Source organism: Budorcas taxicolor, chromosome 5, assembly GCF_023091745.1.
Source record: "Budorcas taxicolor isolate Tak-1 chromosome 5, Takin1.1, whole genome shotgun sequence".
NCBI lineage: Eukaryota > Metazoa > Chordata > Mammalia > Artiodactyla > Bovidae > Budorcas > Budorcas taxicolor.
In genome coordinates this window covers 117714033-117738718 of record NC_068914.1, presented here as the reverse complement: position 1 = coordinate 117738718, position 24686 = coordinate 117714033, and the positions used below count along the sequence as shown (strand labels likewise).

At 44.1% G+C, this 24686-nt stretch overlaps 1 protein-coding gene across 3 annotated transcripts in view; it reads left to right on the top strand.

Moving 5' to 3' along the window:
• RBFOX2 (RNA binding fox-1 homolog 2) overlaps positions 1–7225 on the top strand; it is a 289442-nt gene extending 282217 nt beyond the window's left edge. For all 3 annotated transcript variants that reach the window (XM_052641136.1, XM_052641135.1, XM_052641134.1), the window contains exons 12-14: positions 2828–2916; positions 3363–3435; positions 5296–7225. In XM_052641136.1, coding sequence (XP_052497096.1) covers positions 2828–2916; positions 3363–3435; positions 5296–5340 — 207 coding nt within the window. In that variant the 3' untranslated portion in view covers positions 5341–7225. The remainder of the gene's footprint in view (positions 1–2827; positions 2917–3362; positions 3436–5295) is intronic.
• The last annotated feature ends 17461 nt before the right edge of the window (positions 7226–24686 follow it).

The following is a 24686-nucleotide window of genomic DNA, read 5'->3' as shown; positions in this document are numbered from 1 at the left end:
TGCTCAAATTTAATGACTGAATACAATCCCCAGTATATCTGACATACCAGGACTTACTGAGAATCTAGTTAGTATTTTTATGGGAACGTATACCTCTGCTCCATGGCATAGAACTTAAGTTTTTAGTTGTTTTACCCGGGTAGTCTACATTGGGCTTTAATTGCTTTTATTACCTTGACTTTTTCCATTTTTAGAGATTATTTTGGATTTTGAAAACCTGCTGAAGGGACAGACTTCCTGATGTCTTGTTTACCACATCCTCATTTACAAAGAGGTTTTCCTGAACATGGCCCTGCTCTAGACTTCACACAAGCAAACTTTAATTCTAAATAAGTGCAACCATTTATAATGATACAGAAAAAGTGAACCTTCAAGATTCAATGGCAGCCCACTCCAGTACTCTTGCCTGGAGAATCCCATGGATGGAGGAACCTGGTGGGCTGCAGTCCATGGGGTCGCACAGAGTCGGACACAACTGAAGCGACTCAGCAGCAGCAGCAGCAAGATTCATACAAAGCTTAAAATCTCAACTACAATGATTAACATCTTGTTTTGTTTAACAGTTGGTTTTACTGTTTCATTTCTTCTTTATAAGTTTTTTTTTAAAGTGAAGGAAGGAGATACTTGAGTTAGTTTATATATAATGTAGATACTTAGGCGTGTATGTATGACAGGGTATGTGTTGCAGCCTGGATATAGGGCTTTACCCAAATCAGTCTGCCCTGTGTGTCCTGGTAGACCTGGCTAGAACTCAGGAAGCTTGTGGATTGTAGCTAGCCCCTGAGGGTGCTCCTGCCATGGCCCCATCCCATTACCAGTGTTAGTAATATTAATGAGAATTTTCTTATTTATGTAAATATCTATGGAAAGATCTATAATTGAAGCAGTGTTCAAATCATTCACTTAAACAATAAAGGAATAATACAAAACCACTGAAAACCAATCAGAGATTTTTTTTTTAATGTACATTTGCAGCTACTTCTGATGAATTTGAGGAGCATAAATTTAAAGAGCAGAAGTATGCTTCACCCCACAGTACAGTGTCGTCAGTTAGAGAAAGCATAAATTATGTAAGAAAAAAGCAAAAAGCCGTAGGAAGAAATTACAGGTATTTCCAGAAGATTTGGACAGAAATAAAAGCAGCAAGCTAGAAGCTGCCCAGTAAGGTGGTTAAGAAGACCAGAGGTCCCATTAGAAAATGCTTGTTTTCAATCCTAAGAAACAATACAGAAAAATTCAAATTTTTTTTTGTAGACTTAGCAAAAATTGAACATTTGAAGAGATCGAAAGTAGAAAGCTCAGGGCAGAAAGCTTCAGATGTCCATGAGAAACAGACATACTAATCTATGGAAATGAAATGGGCTGTGGCTCACTGCTGAGAAGCCCTCCAAATGGACATGGTTGTATTTTGCTATATCTGATGGAGCTAAGACAATAATATAAGTACACAACTGAATTAGGTTTAGGCAAAATAGATGAATTCTAAAAAGGTAAAGAAAAAGAAGGAAAATAGGGCTTTCCACTTTTTTCAGTAGCCTGTCTCATGTGCCATTTGTTGTTGTGATTATCTTTGAAATACTTTATGAAGAAATACACATGCTTCCCCCTGGCAGTAAAAACCTTTTGAGTATTTGATTCATCTAAACGGAGGTAAAATAGCAGGACAGGGGAGCTGGAAGCTCTTTGGGACTAAGAGGATATTTGAACCCGTGGAGAAAAAGCTGCAGAGCCTGCTGTGAGATTGGGACGTAAGGATCCCAAAACCTTCTAGGGAAGAAAAGCAAATGCGGCTAAATACTCTGGGGAGTTGGGAAGGGCTTCCTAATCTGTTTGAACCTGGCCCAAGGAGCCCCCAGCTCTTTGTAATCTGATGTGCCTGAGTCTGAAATATAGACTCAAGTTGGCATACTTTTTCTGTAGGGGGCCAAGTGGTAAAGCCTTTCATCTTCATTGGCCATACGTTCTGTGTTACAGCTAGTTTCAGAAACAGGTGGCAGACCACATTGGCCCACGTATGGAGGTTTGCCAGCCCCTGGTTTACACTGGTTCTTCCTTCTAAATGTCATTTGATTGTCCTAGCCTCTTGGCAATCATGCTAGGCCACATGGAGCAGAGCACTTGTATGGGCCCTTTCTCTATAAACTGCTGTCTTTTAGCAGTAGATCAGTTTGAGTACATGTCAGAGAATCTGAAGATAGCACATATAAACTTAAATGTTTTAATTCTAAAGTTTCCATTTCCTGTCAGATAAAGTTCTCCCAACTTGCTGTAAATATTTTCCTTGCTGAAGGTTCCAACAAAGATAGATCCAAAATCATATATCTTCATTTGAGGGGAAGAGGGATAAATTAGGAGCGTGGGATTAAAACATACACACTATTATATATATAAATAGACAACCAACAAGGTCCTAGTGTATAGCACAGAGAACTCTACTTAATATCTTCTAATAACCTATAATCCTAAAAAGAATAGATACTTAGATATATACCTGAAACTAACACCACATTGTACATCAACCATATTTTAATTTTTAAAAAGTATTTTAAATCATATTTTCACTTCTTAAATTTGAGAACAGGTACCCCAGTGTAGTTTACTTATGTTACTACTACAAATTGCAAATCAAATCCCTGTCTTGGGTCGAGCTTAATTTTGCACTGAGGAGCAACATGCAGACTGATGCAGTTTGAAACACTCTCCCCACGTGTGTGTCTGTGTCCATGTCTGTCTCTGCGTCCCGTCTGTCTGCGTGTGGGCGGGTGTGTGTTCACCTGTCCCCCGGGGGGAGAGGTGTCTGTAAAGTGAGTTCTCTTCTCTCCTGTAGGGTGGGTACGCAGCCTACAGATACGCACAGCCCGCCACTGCGACCGCAGCCACCGCCGCTGCCGCTGCTGCAGCCGCTTACAGCGACGGGTAGGTGCTGAGGGAGGGCGAGCCCCGCCGTCTTGCGCCACCCCCTTCCCTTCCTGCACCCTTTCCAGAAGGGCACTTGGGCCACGGGGCTGCTGCTGAGCTGGGTTTTCTGCAGGCCTCCTCCCCAGACCCTGCCCCACCAGAAACCCACCAGTTCAGACCCTTCCTTCCATCTTGTTCTTGGGCCCTTCTGGCTCTGACCCCGGTTTCCCGCTTCCTCATCACCAATGCCCTTCTTTTCCGTTTTATAGATGTACTTCAGAGATTTTTCAGTTACTGCCTTTAGGAGCAGACAGATTTTTTTTCCATTCTGCTAGTTTCCTAATAGCATTCCAAGACTAAGTTACTCACAAATCCCTAGTCAAACACACTTTTAAGTTTTTGCATTTTTTGTTTGATTACTGTCTTTTCTTTCTCTTTATCCCTGATTGGATTTCTTTTTTCAGTTATGGCAGGGTGTACACAGCCGACCCCTACCATGCCCTTGCCCCTGCCGCTAGCTATGGAGTTGGCGCTGTGGTAAGTAGATGTGCCTTTTTTTATTCTTTAAACATTTTACTTCTGACTTTTACCTACAGATTATAAAAGATCTATGGAGGTAATAAATTCAGCCCTGTTTCCATTGCCCAAGTATTAAATCCAATAGGACTACCTGTAAATTTCATGTGGCTCCTTTGTGTGCTCGTGTGAGCCCCCGGCCTGGGTAAAGACAGCAGAAAGGAGTCTGCTGTTTTATGTTGCCACAGATGTTAGATGCATGCCTGAGGAGAGTTTTACTAATAGGTGTTAGCTAACACCTGGGGACATAGGACTCTCTAGTTTTCACAGTAAAGTTTTCAGAAAACTTCACCTGTTTCAAATGCAGATGCCAAAAGATGTCCCTATTCTTAAGCCTTCCAGTAGATAGTACTAGAAATCAGCAAGCAATTGCCTTCCAAAGATATTTTATTAGTAACATTTGTGGCAAAATACAATATTTTCTTAGAAGTATACAGAGCATCCATAGAGCTCATCTAGAATAATCCCCCAGGACACCTCCAGGTCCAGTGACCAGGACTTACTGGGTTCAGCAGTGGCCAGTCCACAGAGATGCCACCTCATGCCAGAGTTTCTCTTGCCATCTTCAGTGCCACCAAGCAAGGGCCTGGGAACACAGGTGGCCATGTCTGAGAGGGACGCAGATGATGGGTCCCAGTTAAGACATAAAGGGTGTTCGAGAGCTTGCCATTTTCCACACTGAGTCTAGTGATGAGGATCTGTAGGAGGAAGTAATAGGGTCTGGGTGGGGGTGGGGGAGGTGTCAGAATTGAGGTAGGAACATAAAATATAAAGAAAGGGATGGGAATTCCTAAGGTTTTATTTAGTGCCCAAATATTATAAATCCTATACTATAAGAATGACCCAAGGAGTGATATGGTCCTAAGGAACTTTTGATTGAAAAGGATAAATCATTTGATAATGATTAAAGGAATAAAGTCCAGCTAAAACCCCAGCTATATATACATACTGCTACTGCTAAGTCACTTCAGTCATGTCTGACTCTATGCAACCCCATAGATGGCAGCCCACCAGGCTCCCCTGTCCCTGGGATTCTCCAGGCAAGAATGCTGGAGTAGGTTGCCATTTCCTTCTCCAATGCATGAAAGTGAAAAGTGAAAGTGAAGTTGCTCAGTCGTGTCCGACCCTCAGTGACCCCACGGACTGCAGCCTTCCAGGCTCCTCTGTCCATGGGATTTTCCAGGCAAGAGTACTGGAGTGGGGTGCCATTGCTATATATATATACACACATATACATATACATATAAAGATAAAAATCGGTACATCAAGAAACAACCTGGTTGTTGTTTTTATAAATTACTGAGGCAATAGGCTTTATTCATTGAAAGATTAACTCAGGATTAAATCCAGCACCATCCCAAGCATGGGATATGACAGTGATAGTGATCAGAAGTCCCATGTTCTCCATTGTCAGGTAAAGGGTAGGTAGGTAAAGTCAGCAATCTGCTTTAGGCCACGATTATGTTGAAATAATCAAGGTAAACAAGACAACATGCTTTTCAAAATCCACCTATTTACAGACCTGGTTTTAAACTGGGCACAATTTCTCTTCTGTGCTAATTCGTGTAAATAATGAAGTGGCTTGTTATGATCCCCTCCCCTTGAGAATATCAGGTCGGCAATAAGTATTTGGGTCCCGATTTGAGCACTTTGGAGATAGAAGTTAGTTTCCTGACCTCACGCACTAGACACTGTCTAACCAGTTTTGTTGAAGCTTCTAAGGAAGCTGTTTGTCCAAAAACCTTCTCAGGACATATGTCTTCTTTCACAATGCTTCTCTCATCAACCTTTTAATAATTTTTGTGTCTTTAATTACTGCAGGCGAGTTTATACCGAGGTGGCTACAGCCGATTTGCCCCCTACTGAAGTGACGTGAGACCCCTGCAAGTGGGACAGCCCCCCAGTTCATGAGGCCTGGCTATTGCAATATTTACTAGTAGAGGAACTCTATAGCAAGATGAAGAGGAAAAACAAACAAACAAACAAAAAAAAAACACAAAAAAAGAGAGAATACTTTTTTATACCTCACTATGTTCTTTGAATATGTATTTTTCCTTTAAATTTCTGCCTTTAATTCTTTTGTTCCAAAGATTGTGCATTTTTTTTCTTTTTTTTTCTTTTTTTTTTTAACTGTGGTAAAAAAAAAAAAAATGCATTTCCATGTCTGTATCTCCGTGCTTAGCTTATTCTATCAGTCACGGAAGAGGCAGTTAATGAGGAAGAAGAGACATTAGGAGCTGATACATGCACCTGATCAGAAATCAGCAGACAGGATTACCAAAGTGAATCTGGTGCTGACTGGCTGGGGGACAAGCAGAAGTAGAAGAGACCTCTCTGCAACAGGATATCCTTCTAGTCTTCTGAGTTTCTGGTCTTTGGCAGGCCATTCTGATTGGCTGTGGCTGGAATCCACATGCTAATAGATGATAGGAATGTGTGCTTGCAAAGCAGGAGAATCACAAAGACACTTTCATCTCCTCTTCCCTCCTGTCTTCTCCATTCTTTTTATAATCATCTTAACATGCACAGCCTGAGATAGTTGGCATGGTTTTTGGAATTATAGTATTAATATTTCCAAACATGCGCTCAGACTGTGGATAATAAACACCTCATTAGGCATCCGGTCTCAGAATGAACTCTGGAGTCTGAGAAAGACCATTCTTTTCTTTCCTGTAAACCCTAGCGTTCCTGCTGGGCTTCTTCCCTTTCTTTGAACCACCGCTTAGCTCATCTCTCCGTTTACTAACACCCTGCTCCCATGTCCTCAAGATTCAAGAATTTAGGACCCAGGGATAGAAGAATAAATAGCCAGTGGCCAGATTTCCCCAGAGATCTGGGCATGGCTTGCAGGCTGAAAGTCCAAATTGTCGAGTGGCAGTGAAGAGGATGAGGGCAAGAAAAAGGTTGTTAGATGATATCTGACAAGGTGCCCTGATATCCCCAGTGTTTCTCTTGCATCAGGAAGTCAGCTCAGAGTATAAAACATGTAATATAGGCTCTGTTGGCAAAAGATAAAGCACCGAGCCCTAGGTCAGTTGTCCCTGAAGTCTGGTGAGCAGGGCGTGTAAGGGCAGGCAAAGGCACTTTGTATGAGCTGCAAAGCCATAGGACTTCTCATCTTCCAGAGCCTGTGCGAGTCACGTCTCTGTCCACAGCCTGGAGCCCTCATGGCCATTTCACCCAGCTTCTCATTATCCTCCAAAGACAGCCAGCTGAGCACCTGGACCACTTGGTATTGGTGAACACTACAGGACATGAAACTGAAGCCCCTGAGGCTGCTCCCCTCCCTCCCGTACAGGAAGGAGAGTCTGAAATGGCCAGGACTTCACATGTTGCCAGAAAGAGCCACTCATGTGGCCACACAGTGAGTCCCTGCTACACTACCTGGCTTCAATTTTCTGTCTGTTATCAGGGCAGGGGGGCTAGGCTTCTCTTCTAGCTATTAGCTGTTAAAGGCAAGGGTCCTGCAGTATTTCCAAAATGAAGGCATTAGCAAATGGAAAAGCACGGTCCATTTGGCTCCCTGGTCTATTCACATTGGTACTAGGGTGACCTTTCACCCGTGGGATAGCTGCTAAAGGGAGCAATTCAGAGACATGGAGCTTCTGGTTTGTTATGGGTTTGTTTTGGTTTGTTGTTTTGTTGTTGTTGTTGTTTTAATTTTTTTTTTTTACTCCTGCCTCCACACATGTTCTTGCCTGATCCTGATTCTTGTCCCTGAATTAAAATGACTGACGTATGACAGCATCAAGCATTCTTTGTAAGCAGAGGGATCTGTCTTGGGGTGGGGGGGGGGCCTGACCTGTCATGTATAATACATACCTTCTCCCCCTTCAGAATCCTTTCTGTCCTAATAACTGGGAGAGAGGCTTCCCTGGAATCAGGGGAGACATCAAGGAAGCTAGAGGCCTCGATGCAATCTTAGTGACTCTGGGGAGGAACGCACAATTAGAGTGCGCCAGACTGCCCGGTCCATTGGCCATTTTCTAAGGGTTCTCCTCCCCAAGCCAAAGTTTGGTTTGTTGCTGTTAAGACAATTTTTCTTGTGTGTATATAAATATTTCAGTTTGGGGTAGGGGAATGGGATGTGGGGCTTTCACAGTCTGAAGGACTGGGGGCAGAGAGGATTTTTCTTTCTTTCACTTTTGTTTTGAGGGAGAGCTTTTACTGACTAAAGAATCTGAGAGAAATGTTCTGTCCTGTTCACACAGGGGCCATTCTTACAAATGGTGAGCCACTGCTTCAGTGGAGACAAGGCCAAATTCTAAATAGTCATATCCGTGGCAGAAGAGAACAGGGCAGTGAGTTCAAGGATTTTCTTTTCTTTTTTCCAGAAAGAGGGAATGGTGACGGGAAAGGCAGGGAAGGCAGCTTCCACAGCCCTTTTTAAAAGAGGCGGAGGCCTGAGCTTTCGTACATTTCAGTTCAGCTGGCTCTGGCTGAGGACTCGGTAGGCAAGCTCTGTGTTTCCCAGCAGGCCTCTGCTGTACTTCCAGGGATGGTGTTAACACTGCTTCCTTCAGCTCCCTTTACTAAGAAAGACTAAATAGTTATTAAAGGGTTATTAAAGGGCCTTTGGTTTTCAGTGTCAGCACTGATTGGGGCTCTTGAAGCACCTCAGTTTACTGGCATCAGTCTACCCCATCAGCTTCTGAACTTTGAGACTCCACACAGGCAACTTCATCAGAGGCAGGTTCCTCGAACCATCAGTGCTTGTTTCTTCCTGACTCTCATTCCCAGTGGACTCAGAAATAAAGTCAGAAGAGTTGGCATCTCGTGAGTTTGTTAGAGGATGCTGGTGGATAAGTCTAGAAAACTTACCCATGCTGAGTCACGTGAATGACTTCGACAGCTTTACTGCAGGTCGCCATGTAGACTTCTGTACCCTGCTTCTTACTCTCAGAAGCCAGGCTGCTTCCAGGAGTCCTCTAGTGAACACCTTTATCTGAATATCCGTCTTTCAGCCCGGAGAGCTGTCCTCAGAGCTTCTCCAGAATCCATTATATTACATAATTCAGCTCCCACTGACCCTGATCAGCTGTTGTGATTCGTCATTTTTAAGGCTCTCAGGTTTTACAAAACCTACCGGCACCATCCTTCTCCAGCAGCCACAGGTGGACTTGAGCCAATATTATCTTTCCTTGAAAAAGAAGGGAACTGGGGCTCAGCTCTTAGTTTCAGGGGAGCTAGTGGGGCTCTATTCAGTAGAAGTCAATGATAGCAGCTTTTCCTGCAAGTGATTCCTCAGGGGCTGAACTGCTCTTAGTTTAGGTTCTACTTTTCTAGAGTTCTGGCAGAGAAGTTTGAGTCACCGCCACATTCTAACTAGTCACATAGCTTCCAGATAGGAGGGAGGTGTGAACTCGGGGTAGGAGCACCCTCCAGGTCTATCTGTGAAGGGCTGGGCAGCCCCCTTCGCTCTGGCAGGAGGATGAGCCCAGCAAGGATAGGACAGAGCCGTAGGGAGGGGAAGGGGAAGCCCTGGGGACCGCCCCCTTCCACCAAGCCCACCGCTTCTCTGCTGCTTGCAACCCCCTATAGCACAGTAACATGTGCAAAATCACAGACTTGTTTCCCCCAGAAGATAGGAGGAAAGGGACTTTGGTGGGTGGGGAAGGGATAGTGGTGTTTTAAAAGCATAAGTTACTGTTTGCACTGTTTTGAGATAGGAAAAAAAATATATAGTGGGCAAGGTGAACATCCAACGTAAGCTTGTGTGTTTTTCTTTTGTCATGCTCTTGAAAATGTTTGACCGTTTATAGTAACCACCGGTGAAGCCTGATGCTCTGTTGCATAAAACACTATTTTTTTGGAAATGTTACTGTCTGAAAGCCTCTTCCCTCCCTTTCCCCTCTCCTGTGTTCTTCCTTCATCCTCACCTGACTGATCAACCAGGCAGTAGCCATCAGGAGCTGGAGCGAGGAGCAGGGCCCTTTCCAAGTAGACTCTGGGTGTCCTCAGCCGGGGGGTGCCCTCTGGTCCAGCGGCTGCCATCGAGTCCCTGGCCCCCATCTTTAAGGCTTCCAGACCAGGCCACAGCAGATTCTCCAATTCCCAACTCCAGTGCACTAGGAAGGAGGAGCCGAGGGGGCCAGGGGAGCGCTCGCGCAGGGCCCATGGGCCTGCGGCCGCAGCAGCTGAGTTCTCCACGTTACCAGAACTGTAGCCAGTTACAGCTTACTCAGGAAAACGGTCGATCCTTCAGCCATGGTAGTGCTGGTTGGCAGGGCTTGGTAACGGAGAGAACTGCTCATCGGCCACCACTCAGACCTGGCCTTGAAGGGGACTGCCAGCTGGAGGGGCCCCGCCTGGCAGTGACTCACACACCAGCCGGTGTGGTGAGGGCTCAGCTCACATCCGCCAGCAAAAGGGAACAGCAATTCTCTTTTCTCCCCCCAACCCCACACCCCCACTCCCCGCCCCTATTACCAATGCCAGATTCCCAGGGGGTACATATGTTTTTGAATTTTTTAAAAAATGTTTTTTGGTTTGGTTTTTCTGGGGACCGATGAGTGCTTTAAGCAGCATCAATACCCTGCCAGGCCCCCAGCTTCTTCATTTTTTTTTGTATTTTTCTGTTCACAGTATTTTGTGTGTGTGTGCGCAAAGTTTTGGCAGCTCATTTTGGCTGTATTATATATCGAGTGATGAATTGATCCTTTTTTTTCCCCCTATGGGATATTAATTGTTTTCTCCTTGTGTTATAATCCTGCTTGTGAACAGCTGGAGCAAACCTGGGGCTGATACACTATGCTAGGGCTGCAGAGTCCTGAGAGAGCAGGGTGGGTTGGCTTGTCCCCGACAGGCTGACCCACCTGAGTCTCTGAGCTTTTCAGTCCAAATCTCTGCAAGGCTAAAATCGCCAGCAAACCTCCCCTCTTCTCCCCGCTCCCTGTGGCAAGGACGGAACCATCCCTACTTGCAGTTTCTTAGGCCCCCTCCTGTTGCCATGGCAAAACAGGTACCTGCAGGGCACGGGGGCCTCCCGTGGGATGCTCACATAATCCACCGCCTCGCCTTTTCTCCCTCCCCTTCCCGCCCTCCGGAATCACTTCCTAGGACACCCGAGCTGCTTGCCCAGGGTCCTGTTTCCCTGCCAACTCCAGAGAAGCACCCAGGGCTTTGTGACAGTCTCTAATCCCTTCCCTCTCGTTAAGAATCATATTGTATAGTAGCTTTTAGACCATACAGTATTCATTGGGTTACTCCTATTATTATCAAGTAGCTGGAATTGTGAAGGTCGGAGTAGTTAGATCTTTAGCTTTGATTCCTTATTTTTTTTTTTTGTATTACTATCCATGTGTATAAATTATTGATCATGTTGCTGGCTTTTATAAACTCTAAGCGAAGGAAGAGCACTGCCTCTGCCTTCGCAAATGGTAATGAAGCACTGTTTTTAAATAAAAGAGAGAAACACCATTCTCCTGCCTGCGTGTGTTGATCCTCAGCAATCCCGCTGTTGCCTCCCCCTGAGGCTCCCAAGGTAGAGGTTGGATCCGAATTCTAAGATGGAGAAAGGAAGGCAGCAAATGCAGAGCTCCCTGAATGAGAGGCCTGCTCTCCAGCCCCTCGGGAGCTGCCTTCCTGTCTCTCCCTCAGAAATTTCCCCTTCCCTTGTGCTCTCCCATCCTCTCCACGTGTCCCCGCTGCCACCCTCACCTGCTTCAGAAACTGCCGCCTCTCCCCTGGCTCCCTGGCTGCCATGCAAGCTCCCGAGCCTTTTCCTTCTTCCCTGGCCTTCCTCAGCCACCCTTCGTTAGAATTCGATCCAGAAACCCGAAAGACTCAGCCTCGTGGGCTCATGGTTTTCAGCCAAGGCGAGCATTATGGGCGTGGCCTCCCAAGAAGACACGCTCATGCTCGTCCTGCTGTGACCTCCAACACTCGTGAGGGTGAGCCTGTTCAACTGTTGGAGGAAGCTGAGTTAAGACCAGCAGACCCTGAGTTGGTCCTCTCTTTTTAGAAAAGTATTTTTGATGTATTATCTATTTCCAATTCATAAAACTAATTCAAACCATAGAGATCTCATCAAAGGAAAAAAAGGAACGAAACGACCTCTAAATAACCATAGCTTCCTTGCTTCCCTTCAGTGGTAAAGAATCAGCCTGCAATGCAGGAGATGCAGATTCGATCCCTGGGTCAGGAAGATCCCCTGGAGAAGGAAATGGCAGTCCACTCGAGTATTCTTGTCTGGGAAATCCCATGGATAGAGGAGCCTGGTGGACTATAGTCCACGGGGTCACAAGAGTCGGACACAACTTAGCAACTAAGCAGCCACCACCATAGCTGCAATGTGACCTTGCTCAGCTTCCTTGCAAGGTTTTGTTTTCTCTACTCCCAGGTTTGAAAGGTGTATTTCCCCTGGTTAGAGTCTAAGTGAGAAAGTGCATATACAATGTTCACCCTGCCTTGTCCACCGTACTTGATAAACATTTTCCATGTGAATCCAGTTAATAGCTCTCGTGAACATCCTCTTGATCACTACACTGTGGGCTCTCCAGTGGACGAATGGTTTGTATTTAACAAGTCTTGACTCCTAGTGTTGGAACGTTTCAACTGTGTCCAATTTTTCACGGTTCTAAATTCCGCTGAGATAAAGGGATAACTGTCTCTCAGTAACGGCTTCTGTCAAATTGCTGACTTTTCCTCGGGGTACGAGGAAAGTAGATCAGATCTCAGCAGTGCTGCGGGCTGTGATGAGAGATGGGGTGGGGGCAAGGCAAGGAAGGATATAGACCAGCCGCAGAGCGTAGTTGACTTTAAAGGATTTTTTTTTTCATTTTAGTCATAAATATACTGTGTGGTTTTATACAATTTGGAAAACGTGTTCTGAATATGTCCCAAAGTCAGTTGAAATTCACATGAATATGTAGGTCTTCTTGGTCTCCAGCCCCACTTGTCCACACCGAAAATCTGGTCTCTGACAAACTTTCCTTCCATCCCAGGTGTTCCTGGTGTCCCCAGGGGTGATCAGGAACCATGGCTGATCTGCCTGTGTTGCCATTGCTGGGAACGTCTTTGCGGGCATAGTCAAAGACTGGCATTCTGCCTCTGGCACACAAGGTGTTCATGGGACAGGGTAACTAGGACATAAAGGAGAAGGAAGTAGTGTGTTCACTTGTGGAGTGTCACTGCCGTCTCCCTGAAGGTTCACATGCTTGCCCAGAGGTTACAGGGCTGGGTGAGGTAATGCTCTCCCTGTCCTTGTCTGCCTAGTTCACAGCAGGATCTGGTCTGATGCCCAGCACAGAGGTACTCAATTAACACGTCTGCATCAAATAACTTAATGAATGGCCCCTCTGGCTGGAAATGCATGTAGGTAATGGGCAGAGAGTGCTCAGTGAGCTGATTGGCAAAGGCCCAGGCCCAGGATTCCATGTGGTGAAAACAGAATGGCGAAGCACCAGCTTCTCACCCTCAGGTACTCCCTCCCTTCCCCCCAGAGCCCGCCCATCCCAGGAGAAGATGCCCCTTGAGGGGCTCCCACAGCACCGCATCCCCCTTGGCCTGCCCTTGTTCCTACCACTTGCCTCTCCTGTTAAAACCTTATCTGGGGTATGTACCCCTACTGAGCCTCCAGTGCCAGTAGAACAGAGACTGTATTTTCTCCCATAATGTCTTCAGTGCCCTGTGGGACCTGCCCTAAGCTTGTGTTCCATGACAGGCAAGGGAAGAGGCCGCCAAGACCCTCAGAAGGTGAATCCTGTGTTTCATGGTTTACCCCCAAAATCTGCCCCCTGGTTATTAAGAAGCTAGAACATGTATCCACAGAGTAAAAGTATGTTATGCCGTAGAGTCCGAAAAAAAAGGACCTCATGCCTTAATGCAGCAGTTCCCAAACTCAACAGAATTACTTGCAGATCTTTGAAAACTTCCCACGCCGAGTGATGTCGCAGATCAGTGAAATAAATCCCTGTCACTGGAAGTCAGACCCGCCCACTCGCCACTATTTCTTAAAGCCGTGCCAGGTGATTCCAACGTTTGGGAACATTTCCTTAAATCCTTGGCCCCTTCTACAGTTCAGTTCTGTTCAGCCTCTCAGTTTTGTCTCTTTGTGACCCCGTGGACTGCAGCACACAAAGCTTCCCTGTCCATCACCAACTCCCAGAGCTTACCAAAACTGATGGCCATCGTGTTGGTGATGCCATCCAACCATCTCATCCTCTGTCATCCGCTTCTCCTTCTGCCTTCAATCTTTCCTAACATCAAGGTCTTTTCCAAGGAGTCATTTCTTTGCATCAGGTGGCCAAAGTATTGGCGTTTCAGCTTCAGCAACAGTCCTTCCAATGAATATCCAGGACTGAGTTCCTTTAAGATGGACTGGTTGGATCTCCTTGCAGTCCAAGGGACTCTCAAGAGTCTTCTCTAATACCACAGTTTAAAAGCAATTCTTCAGTACTATAAAGCTTTGTTTATAGTCCAACTCTCACATCCAAACATGACTACTGGAAAAACCATAGCTTTGCCTAGATGGACTTTTGTTGGCAGTAATGTCTTTGCTTTTTAGCATGCCATCTAAGTTGGTCATAGCTTTTCTTCCAAGGAGCAAGCATCTTTTAATTTCGTGGCTGCAGTCACCATCTGCAGTGATTTTGGAGCCCAAGAAAATAAAGTCTGTTACTGTTTCCATTGTTTCCCCATCTATTTGCCATGAAGTGATGGGACCGGATGTCATGATCTTGGTCTTTTGAATGTTGAGTTTTAAACCAACTTTTTCACTCTCCTCTTTCACTTTTATCAAGAGGCTCTTTAGTTCTTCTTCACTTTCTGCCCTAAGGGTGGTATCATCTGCATATCTGAGGTTATTGATATTTCTCCTGGCAATCTTGATTCCAGTTGGTGCTTCATCCAGCCCAGCATTTCGTATGATGTACTTTGCGTATAAGTTAAATAAGCAGGGTGACAATATACAGCCTTGACGTACCCCTTTCCTGATTTAGAACCAGTCTATTGTTCCATGTCCAGTCACAGGCCTCATTTAATTAAAATCTGTTGAATGAACAAATGAATGAGAAAAGAGGGAAGGGGAAGGGGCAAGAAACAGCAAGAGGATTAAGGAGAACAAACTACTATGTATAAAATAAATAACATACATGGAATATTGTACAATACAGGGAATATAGCCAATATGTTATATTAACTTTATAAATGGAATAGAATCTTTAAAAATTGTGAATCACTGTATTGTATTTGTGCAACTTACGTTCTGTTATCCATTGGCTATGTTGTTGTTCAGCCGCCCAGTCATGTCCGACTCTTTGCGACCCCATGGACTGCAGCACACCAGGCCTCCCTGTCCCTCACTGTCTCCCAGAGTTTGCCCAAGTTCATATTCATTGCCTCGGTGATGCCATCCAGCCATCTCATCCTCTGACACCCTCTTCTCCTGCCCTCAATCTTTCCCAGCATCAGGGACTTTTCCAATGAGTCGTCTGTTCACGTCAGATGATCAAAATACTGGAGCTTCAGCTTCAGCATCAGTCTTTCCAGTGAGTATTCAGGGTTGATCTCCCTTAAGATTGATACATTGGCTATACTTCAATTTTTTTAAAAGGCTAAGTTAGCATTTTCTTTTGGACATCTCCATACACTTAGGAGTTCAGCCCCTTTCCAGCCTACATCGTAGAGCTCATCTGCACATAGATGGCAAAGAGACATGATCTCCCCTGCCACTGTTGGTGAGGGTATCTGGACCACTTTCACGAGGAGAGCTGGGATACTGCATCCAGGCTGTTTGAGAAAGAATGTTGCAGCTGGCCCGTGATGCTTTCTGCAGCCCCAACACAAGATAAGTGCTTATCTACCACATTTGCACCATCAGTGAATGCCACCTTCCCCATCACAGAGGAAAAAGCTGGTCCCAAGGGCAAGGTGACTCCCCCTAGATTATAAACCAAACAGTAATGGGATTAGCCTAATAACCTAGGATTCCAGCTTCCCAGAAGCCTACCCTTCCTTAACTTCTGTCTATTTCTTTCTGTGTTAACCTGTCTTTTATTACAGGGATTTCACTCTAGAATGCTGAAAGGTAGAAGGCAAATAATTTTTCCTCTCCAACACAGGCAGGGTTGCATAGATATCCTTGTTTAAAGACTCTTCTGTTGCACATTTTGTTGCTCAGAAATCACTTTAAATATATTTTCAATATAATTAAAGATCCACTCCTAAGACCACAACATCTCTTGATTTTATTCATTTACCTGTTTTTCCAATGCATATTCTTTTCCTCATGACTTTTATTACATACTTGTCATTTTGTGTCTTTTTATTTTATTTTGCCATGCTGCATGTCTTGTGGGATCTTGGTTCCCTGGCCAGGGATCAAATCTGGGCCCCAGCAGTGAAAGTTCCAAGTCCTAACCATCAGACCACCAGGGAAGTCCCTGTCTGTCTTATTTTTTAAATGTAGTAATATTATAAGGCAAGTTTTTTTCATATTGCTACACAACTGTCATGAGGATATTTTTGGTGACTCTGTGCTGTTTCACCAAGAGAGGATGTACCTTTGTGTTTATAGAAACACTCCTTTATTGTGGCCCGTTGGGGTATTCAGGTTTTTTATAAAATGGCACTGATTCTGTCCTGGTTGATGTCTCCACTCTGACCAGTGACCAGGCCAATGGTCAACTCCTCGTCCTCCTCTGTTTTCTGACTTCATGCACTTCTGTGGACAATGACACCCATGCAGGGGCTGGGGACAGCTTATCTTTCTAGTTAAACTTGATGCAGGAAGTTATTTGCTGTTGTATTTGCAAATGTGGGCCATTGGGAAGATTTCAGTATATCAGTTCAGTTTGGTTCAGTCGCTCAGTCGTGTCCGACTCATTGCAACCCTATGGACTACAGCACGCCAGGCTTCCCTGTCCATCACCAATTCCTGGAGCCAGCTTAAACTCATGTCTGTAGTCAGTGATGCCATCCAACCATCTCATCCTCTGTCGTCCCCTTCTCCTCCTGCCTTCAATCTTTCCCAGCATCAGGGTCTTTTCCAGTGAGTCAATTCTTCACATCAGGTGGCCAAAGTATTGGAGCTTCAGCTTCAGCATCAGTCCTTCCAATGAATATTCAGGACTGATTTCCTTTAAGATTGACTGGTTTGATCTTGCAGTCCAAGGGACTCTCAAGAGTCTTCTCCAACACCATAGTTCAAAAGCAACAATTATTTGGCACTCAGCTTTCTTTATGGTCCCAGCTCTCACATCTATACATGACTACTGGAAAAACCATAGCTCTGACTAGATGGACCTTTGTCACCAAAATAATGTCTCTGCTTTTTAATATGCTGTCTAGCTTGGTCATAGCTTTTCTTCCAAGGAGCAAGCATCTTTTAATTTCTGTATATACTGTGAATAATAATAGTCTCTTGGTATAGCCTCCCCAGGGCTTCTCGTTTAAATTTTTCTTTTAAGATTTGTTGCTGCTTTGCATTTGTGCTAACATTATTTCCTTGGTACTTTGAGTTGTTTTGAGGCTACTATGAATAATATCTTATAATGTCATGTTTTCTAACTTGTTTTGTTACTCTGTAGAAATATTATTCATTTAAAATACTTCCCTTGTGCTTTGCTGAATTTTTACTAATTACAGTAACTATGAAATGAATATTCCATGAATACCTAATACTGGTTTTCTTTTCTATTTTTTAATATTTATTTTTCTTATTTTGGTTCCATACCTTATTGGGTTAGCTTGATTCCTAAATTATTTAATTTTATGAAATTGACTCCAGTATTGTTGGCAGCTGGTTTACAACAACTACTTTTCTTCATGAAAAGGCAGTATGTTTTATTCCTAGATTTGTATTAGGATTAGGTGCTGAGTTTTCAGACTCCAATGAGAAGACCATAATTTTCCTTTCCTGTTTAGCCCGTGAATATTGTATATTATGTGCATAAATTTACATATATCAAATTTTCCTTATAGTTCATAAAAACCTCAACTTTGTTATTGCAGAATTTTGCTTCAGTATGTTATAGATTTTATTTTCTAGCAGTGTGTTTAATATGTTCATCTTAGAGCCACAAATGATAATAAGTTGTCTTTCTTGGTAATCAAGGTTTATTATTATTGTTATATTTGCTTCATAAAAATGAACTCAATAGCATATTATGTTTTCTATTTCTAGGACAATTTTCCTAACATGAAAACTGCTTATTTGCTGAAAGCTTAAAAAAACTTAGAGACTTGCTTAGGTTTACCACGTCTTCATGGGACACTTTTTATTTTTTTCTGATTTTAGTGTGATTCATAAACGTTACTCCATTTCTCTTCCCCACTCCTGAAACCTCGCTCTCCCACTCTGTCTCCACGCCTATTCTTTTTTAAAGACTTAAGAAGTAATAACAAAACCCTTGACATTTCAAACTGCACTTGGTTCTCATTTTCTGTAAATAGGTATTTCTCATGCCCATTGAAAAGGTGTTTCACCGAAGAAATACAATGGCCAACAAATATATGAAAAGATACTTAACGTCATTAGTCTGCCCAAAAATGCAATTTAGACCTCAGCAAGACCCCATTTTTTTTTTTATCACTTTGGCAAAAGTAAGAAGAATGAAAGCGACCTATGTTGCTGAGAAAGAAGGAGCAGAGTGTCCCCTCTTAAACACTTGTGGGAGCATAAAATGATGTAATTTCTGAAACAGTGATCACAGCATAAAAAGTACATATGCCTGAAACTCAACACCCTCCCTCTAGAAATTCACCCTGCAATGGCATACACAGAGAAACACACAGAAGGATGTCCGCCAGTTTCTTGAAGTGGTAAAAAGAAATAGAAGCAATCTGAAATATGCATGCAGGGGAACTGTTCACATTAAAACACAACAACATAAAATAAAGGCTCGGGACTTCCCTGGTGGTCCAGTGGCCAAGGCTCCACTCTCCCCATGCAGGCGGCCTGGGTTCCATCCCTGGTCAGGGAACTAGGTCCTGTATATCGAAAGGAAGACTGAAGATCCCAGGTGCCGCAGCTAAGGCTTGGCATAGCCAAATAACTATATTGTTAAAAATAATAAAGGCTTACACAGACACAGAAAGAACATACATAAAGTGACCTGGGAAAAGACCCAAAATATATTAAGAAAAGAAAAATAGTTTAATATAATCTCCATTTTTTTTTAAGTATTAAATGTGTGGTATAGGACTAAGGGAAAATTCTGGAAGGAGATACATCTGAGCAGGCTCAGCTTGGGAGAGAGGTGTTGAGGTTGGGGGGAGGGGGACCCACACCTGTAACTTTCACTCAAGCATCATGTCCTGCTTTCATAATAAAAACCAATAAAGTAAAAACAGTAATGTGACATCTGTATGACTCATTCTTTTATCGCTATAAAATCTCTAACTTGGATAAAAGGCATTTAGTGCAAGGAACACAACTGAGCACCTAGTAAGACAAAGTTTGGATAAATTGTTGTTAAATATTGTCATCTTTTTAAAAATTTACATTGTGGTAAGTTTTCCTATTAGTTTAGACTTTTGTGGCATTTTACTTCAGGATATCTCTTATAGGCAGAAAATTATTCCAATCTGATTTTCACCCAATTTGATACCCTTTACTTATTAGTGCTATTAATTATTATCACGTATGGTCATAAAAAAATGATTTTTCCATTGGTCATGTATGGATGTGAGAGTTGGACTATAAAGAAAGCTGAGCGCCGAAGAATTGATGCTTTTGAACTGTGGTGTTGGAGAAGACTCTTGAGAGTCCCTTGGACTGCAAGGAGATCCAACCAGTCCATGCTAAAGGAGATCAGTCCTGGGTGTTCATTGGATGGACTGATGTTGAAGCTGAAACTCCAATACTTTGGCCACCTCATGTGAAGAGCTGACTCATTTGAAAAGACCCTGATGCTGGGAGGGATTGGGGGCAGGAGAAGGGGATGCCAGAGGAGGAGACGGTTGGATGGCATCACCGACCTAATGAACATGGGTTTGGGTGGACTCTGGGAGTTGGTCATGGACAGGGAGGCCTGGCGTGCTGTGGTTCATGGGGTCGCAAGGAGTCAGCTATGACTGAGTAACTGAGCTGAACTGAACTGATGGTCGTAATTTTTCCACTTGGATTCAAGCCACCCTATTTTAAGAATCCTGCTTTTTATTTCTTTGGTTTTTATATGCTCCACAGATGCACATGGTGAGTAGGTTTCAGCTGATGTAGTGAGCAGTTTAGCATGCTGCCCAGAACAGCTTCTGGAAGGTAGAAATGGCTCTGTTTTCTTATTGGTTTATTTAAATTGTGACTGCACTGGGGTTTCTAGTTACAGACCGCTAGTGAGAGCTCAGTAACTGCAGCACAGGCTTAGCTGCCTTGTGGCATGCGGGATCTTAGTTCCCCAACCAGGGATCAAACCCGCATCCCCTGCATTGGCAGGCAGATTCTTAGCCACTGGACTACCAAAGAAGTCCTCTCTGCCTTCTTATCTGCATGTACCTGGTGGTGTTGTTCAGTCGCTGAGTCATGTCCAACTCTTTGTGACCCCATGGGCTGCAGCAGCTAGGCCTCCCTGTCCTCCACTATCTCCAGGAGTTTGTGCAAACTCATGTCCGTTGAGTCAGTGATGCCATCCAACCATCTCCTCCTCTGGCAAATGACAGCTACTGGGGACACGTTAGAATAAGGGCTCATAGTTCATGGTACTACCATGGTTGACAGGCTCCCCTGTCGTGGCCTAGAAGAGGCCTTGGGGAGAGAACTCTGCTTCATTTTGGGGAAGGAGTGATGGGGGAGGTAACAGGACTAAGGCAGAGAAAAGGCAGAGTCAAGCCAAATGGTGGGGGTGGTGTTCTGGTCTCCAGGAGACGGGCCAGGCTGTTTCCTTCCCCATTTTGGTAAACAGTCTCTGAGAGGTTTGTGATTGACACATAGGATTAGAGATGAGATAGAACCCTGACCATGTTTCATCACTTTCCCAGCTGGTTTCAGGAGTCATCCTATTTTGTATTCCATCACGTTTCTGCTTCTGCTGAGAAAGCTCAGAATACCCCACTACCTGGGAAGAAGCTTGCTTTTCCTCACTTCCCCCGAGGACGGCATGATAGTCCTCTGGCTTAGATTCCCTGACACCGAGGGGCCACATCTAGCCCCAACCACGGCTATTCTATTCAAGACCTGCTCACAAATGCTCAGAACACTAGCTCTCTCTGCTTCCTCCTCCATCCTCAACCAGGATGTGGTCTCTGGCTGAGCTCCTCTGCCTTGTGCCCTCTTCTCTCCTTCCTCCCATATCTGTTCACTAGCTGGAGGTCAGCATGCTCCTGAGACCTCGGTTTGGATTTAAAGCAAATGAGAGGCTCTCTTGGACTGAAAGCCTCATCACTAAATCCATTTTGCCAGAGACTCTGCTCTGGAAGTTCAGGTCCAAACCAGAAGAAGAGGATGTGCTTTCTGCCTTCCCGCCACCAATGTCCTTCTCCTAATACCTCCATCAAGGACCACTGAGTAAGGAAGCACGGCTGGACCAAGGCCAAGTTCAGTTACTTCTTGGGGGTCCTGATTGTGCAACCAGGAGATGACCCCCAAATTGATCACAGAAACCTGCTAGCTGAGAGTGGCAGGGGCCAGGGCGGGTAACACAGATGTTCTATCCTGCTCTGAATATACGTTCTGATTCAGAGTTGTAAAATACAGTCCCTGTAGCTAAGGGACCCAGGATGAGATGTCTGTAACTATAGGAGTGGGAGCTGGGTCTCAGGGAAATAGGGCAGGAGCAGGACATCAGACCCGCACCTTCCCTTGAGGAGCTGGGATCACCCACACCGAGGGCCTGGTCCCTCCCCAGTTCCCAGTGTCATCCCCTGTCGGCCAAGACAGTGCACTGTGTTGAAAAGAATATGCCAGGAAAAGGAGACGGTTTCCTGGGTGGAGTTCAGTCGAGGCTGCAGTCATGGGGCCTCTGAGGTTCCTGGGTGCTTCTCTTTCTACAGATGACAGTGGGTCCTGGGCCAGAGATGTGGCTTCACCCCAGAGAGGAGAAAACAGACTTCACAGTCATTCAGAGAAGTGGTGACTTCCTACAGCGCTGAGACCCAGTGACTCAGGCCTGGGAGTTCGTAACTGTGAGGGAAGAAAGCTTGGGAGGAAACCCTAGGGAGGGAAATAAGGAATGAAAGGAACCCTTTAAAGACTCAGAGGAAATTGCCTAAGAGGCAGGAGAAGTAGGGGGAAGGGTATTTCCTCTGATGTCAAGTCTTTCCTATCTCCATTTTGACATAATGCTCTGAAACTGCTTCTGTGTAAAGAAGAATGGGCCGAGCTATCGGTGTCTCTTTTCTTGGCAATTACCCAAAGCAGCAAAGAAAGGATTCAGGCACCATCTATTAGAAAATAGGGAAAGTAGGTAAAATAGATTAGAAGGAAGCCAAAAGCACTGGGAAGGAGTAGGGCTTTGAGAGGAAAGGGGAGAAGATGCCAATAATTACACATTGCAGAAAAAGTGGATGATGATTGAAGATTTCAGGAAAAATTGTGCCTCTTCAAGTGGAGAGCATTCCCAAAGTAAAAAACTACAAAAAAAAAAAAAAAAAAAAAAAAAAAAAAAAACATCCATTTTAAGAAAATAGTAAGAAGAAGTTTTTCAATAAATCTGAACTGGTGCCAAGAAACGTTGAAGATACTTACAACCGATTCACATTGTTGTATGGCAGAAACCAATACAACACTGCAAAGCAATTATCCTCCAATTTAAAAAAATTTATTTAAATGACTAAGTGAGGAAACACAGTAAGAGAAGCTATAATTAGAAGCAGTTTGTCCTCAAGACAGGAAGGAGAAAAAGAATATGCATTATGAACAGTCTGAAAACCGGCCAATTCCATTGCCTGAGGAGAAATAGGGGGTTCAGTTCAGTTCAGTCACTCAGTCATGTCTGACTCTTTGCCACCGCATGAATCAAAGCACGCCAGGCCTCCCTGTCCATCACCAACTCTCAGAGTCCACCCAAACCCATGTCTATTGAGTCGGTGATGCCATCCAGCCATCTCATCCTCTGTTATCCCCTTTTCCTCCTGCCCCCAATCTCTCCCAGAATCAGGGTCTTTTCCAATGAGTCAACTCTTCGCATGAGGTAGCAAAAGTATTGGAGTTTCAGCTTCAGCATCAGTCCTTACAATGCACACCCAGGACTGATCTCCTTCAGAATGGACTGGTTGGATCTCCTTGCAGTCCAAGGGACTCTCAAGAGTCTTCTCCAACACCACAGTTCAAAAGCATCAATTCTTTGGCACTCAGCTTTCTTCACAGTCCAACTCTCACATCCATACATGACCACTGGAAAAACCATAGCCTTGACTAGGCAGAACTTTGTTGGCAAAGTAATATCTCTGCTTTTGAATATGCTATCTAGATTGGTCATAACTTTCCTTCCAAGGAGTAAGCGTCTTTTAATTTCATGGCTGCAGTCACCATCTGCAGTGATTTTGGAGCCCAAAATAATAAAGTCTGACACTGTTTCCACTGTTTCCCCATCTATTTCCCATGAAGTGATAGGACCAGATGCCATGATCTTCGTTTTCTGGATGTTGAGCTTTAAGCCAACTTTTTCACTCTCCTCTTTCACTTTCATCAAGAGGCTTTTTAGTTCCTCTTCACTTTCTGCCATAAGGGTGGTGGCATCTGCATATTTGAGGTTATTGATATTTCTCCCGGAAATCTGGATTCCAGCTTGTGCTTCTTCCAGTCCAGCGTTTCTCATGATGTACTCTGCATAGAAGTTAAATAAGCAGGGTGACAATATACAGCCTTGACATACTCCTTTTCCTATTTGGAACCAGTCTGTTGTTCCATGTCCAGTTCTAACTGGTGCTTCCTGACCGGCATATAGGTTTCTCAAGAGGCAGGTCAGATGGTCTGGTATTGCCATCTCTTTCAGAATTTTCCACAGTTTCTTGTGATCCACACAGTCAAAGGCTTTGGCACAGTCAGAAAGCAGAAATAGATGTTTTTCTGGAACTCTCATGCTTTTACGATGATCCAGCGGATGTTGGCAATTTGATCTCTGGTTCCTCTGCCTTTTCTAAAACCAGCTTGAACATCAGGAAGTTCACAGTTCACATATTGCTGAAGCCTGTCTTGGAGAATTGTGAGCATTACTTTACTAGCGTGTGAGATGAGTGCAATTGTGTGGCAGTTTGAGCATTCTTTGGCATTGCCTTTCTTTGGGATTGGAATGAAAAGTGACCTTTTCCAGTCCTGTGGCCACTGCTGAGTTTTCCAAATGTGCTGGCATATTGAGTGCAGCAGTTGGACAGCATCATCTTTCAGGATTTGAAACAGCTCAACTGAAATTCCATCACTGCCACTAGCTTTGTTTGTAGTGATGCTTTCTAAGGCCCACTTGACTTCACATTCCAAGATGTCTGGCTCTAGGTGAGTGATCACACTATCATGATTATCTGGGTCATGAAGATCTTTTTGGTACAGTTCTTCTGTGTATTCTTGCCACCTCTTCTTAATATCTTCTGCTTCTGTTAGGTCCATACCATTTCCGTCCTTTATCGAGCCCATCTTTGCATGAAATATTCCCTTGGTATCTCTAATTTTCTGGACGGGATCTCTAGTCTTTCCCATTCTGTTGTTTTCCTCTATTTCTTTGCACTGATCACTGAGGAAGGTTTTCTTATCTCTGCTTGCTATTCTTTGGAACTCTGCATTCAGATGCTTATATCTTTCCTTTTCTCCTTTGCTTTTTGCTTCTCTTCTTTTCTCAGCTATTTGTAAGTCCTCCTCAGACAGTCATTTTGCTTTTTTGCATTTCTTTTCCATGGGGATGGTCTTGATCCCTGTCTCCTGTACAATGTCACAAACCTCATTCCATAGTTCATCAGGCACTCTGTCTATCAGATCTAGTCCCTTAAATCTATACAGTGGAAGTATAATCATAAGGGATTTGATTTAGGTCATACCTGAATGGTCTAGTGGTTTTCCCTACTTTCTTCAATTTAAGTCTAAATTTGGTAATAAGGAGTTCATGATCTGAGCCACAGTCAGCTCCCAGTCTTGTTTTTGCTGACTGTATAGAGCTTCTCCATCTTTGACTGCAAAGAATATAATCAGTCTGATTTCGGTGTTGACCATCTGGTGATGTCCATGTGTAGAGTCTTCTTTTGTGTTGTTGGAAGAGGGTATTTGCTATGACCAGTGCGTTTTCTTGGCGAAACTCTATTAGCCTTTGCCCTGCTTCATTCCATATTTCAAGGCCAAATTTGTCTGT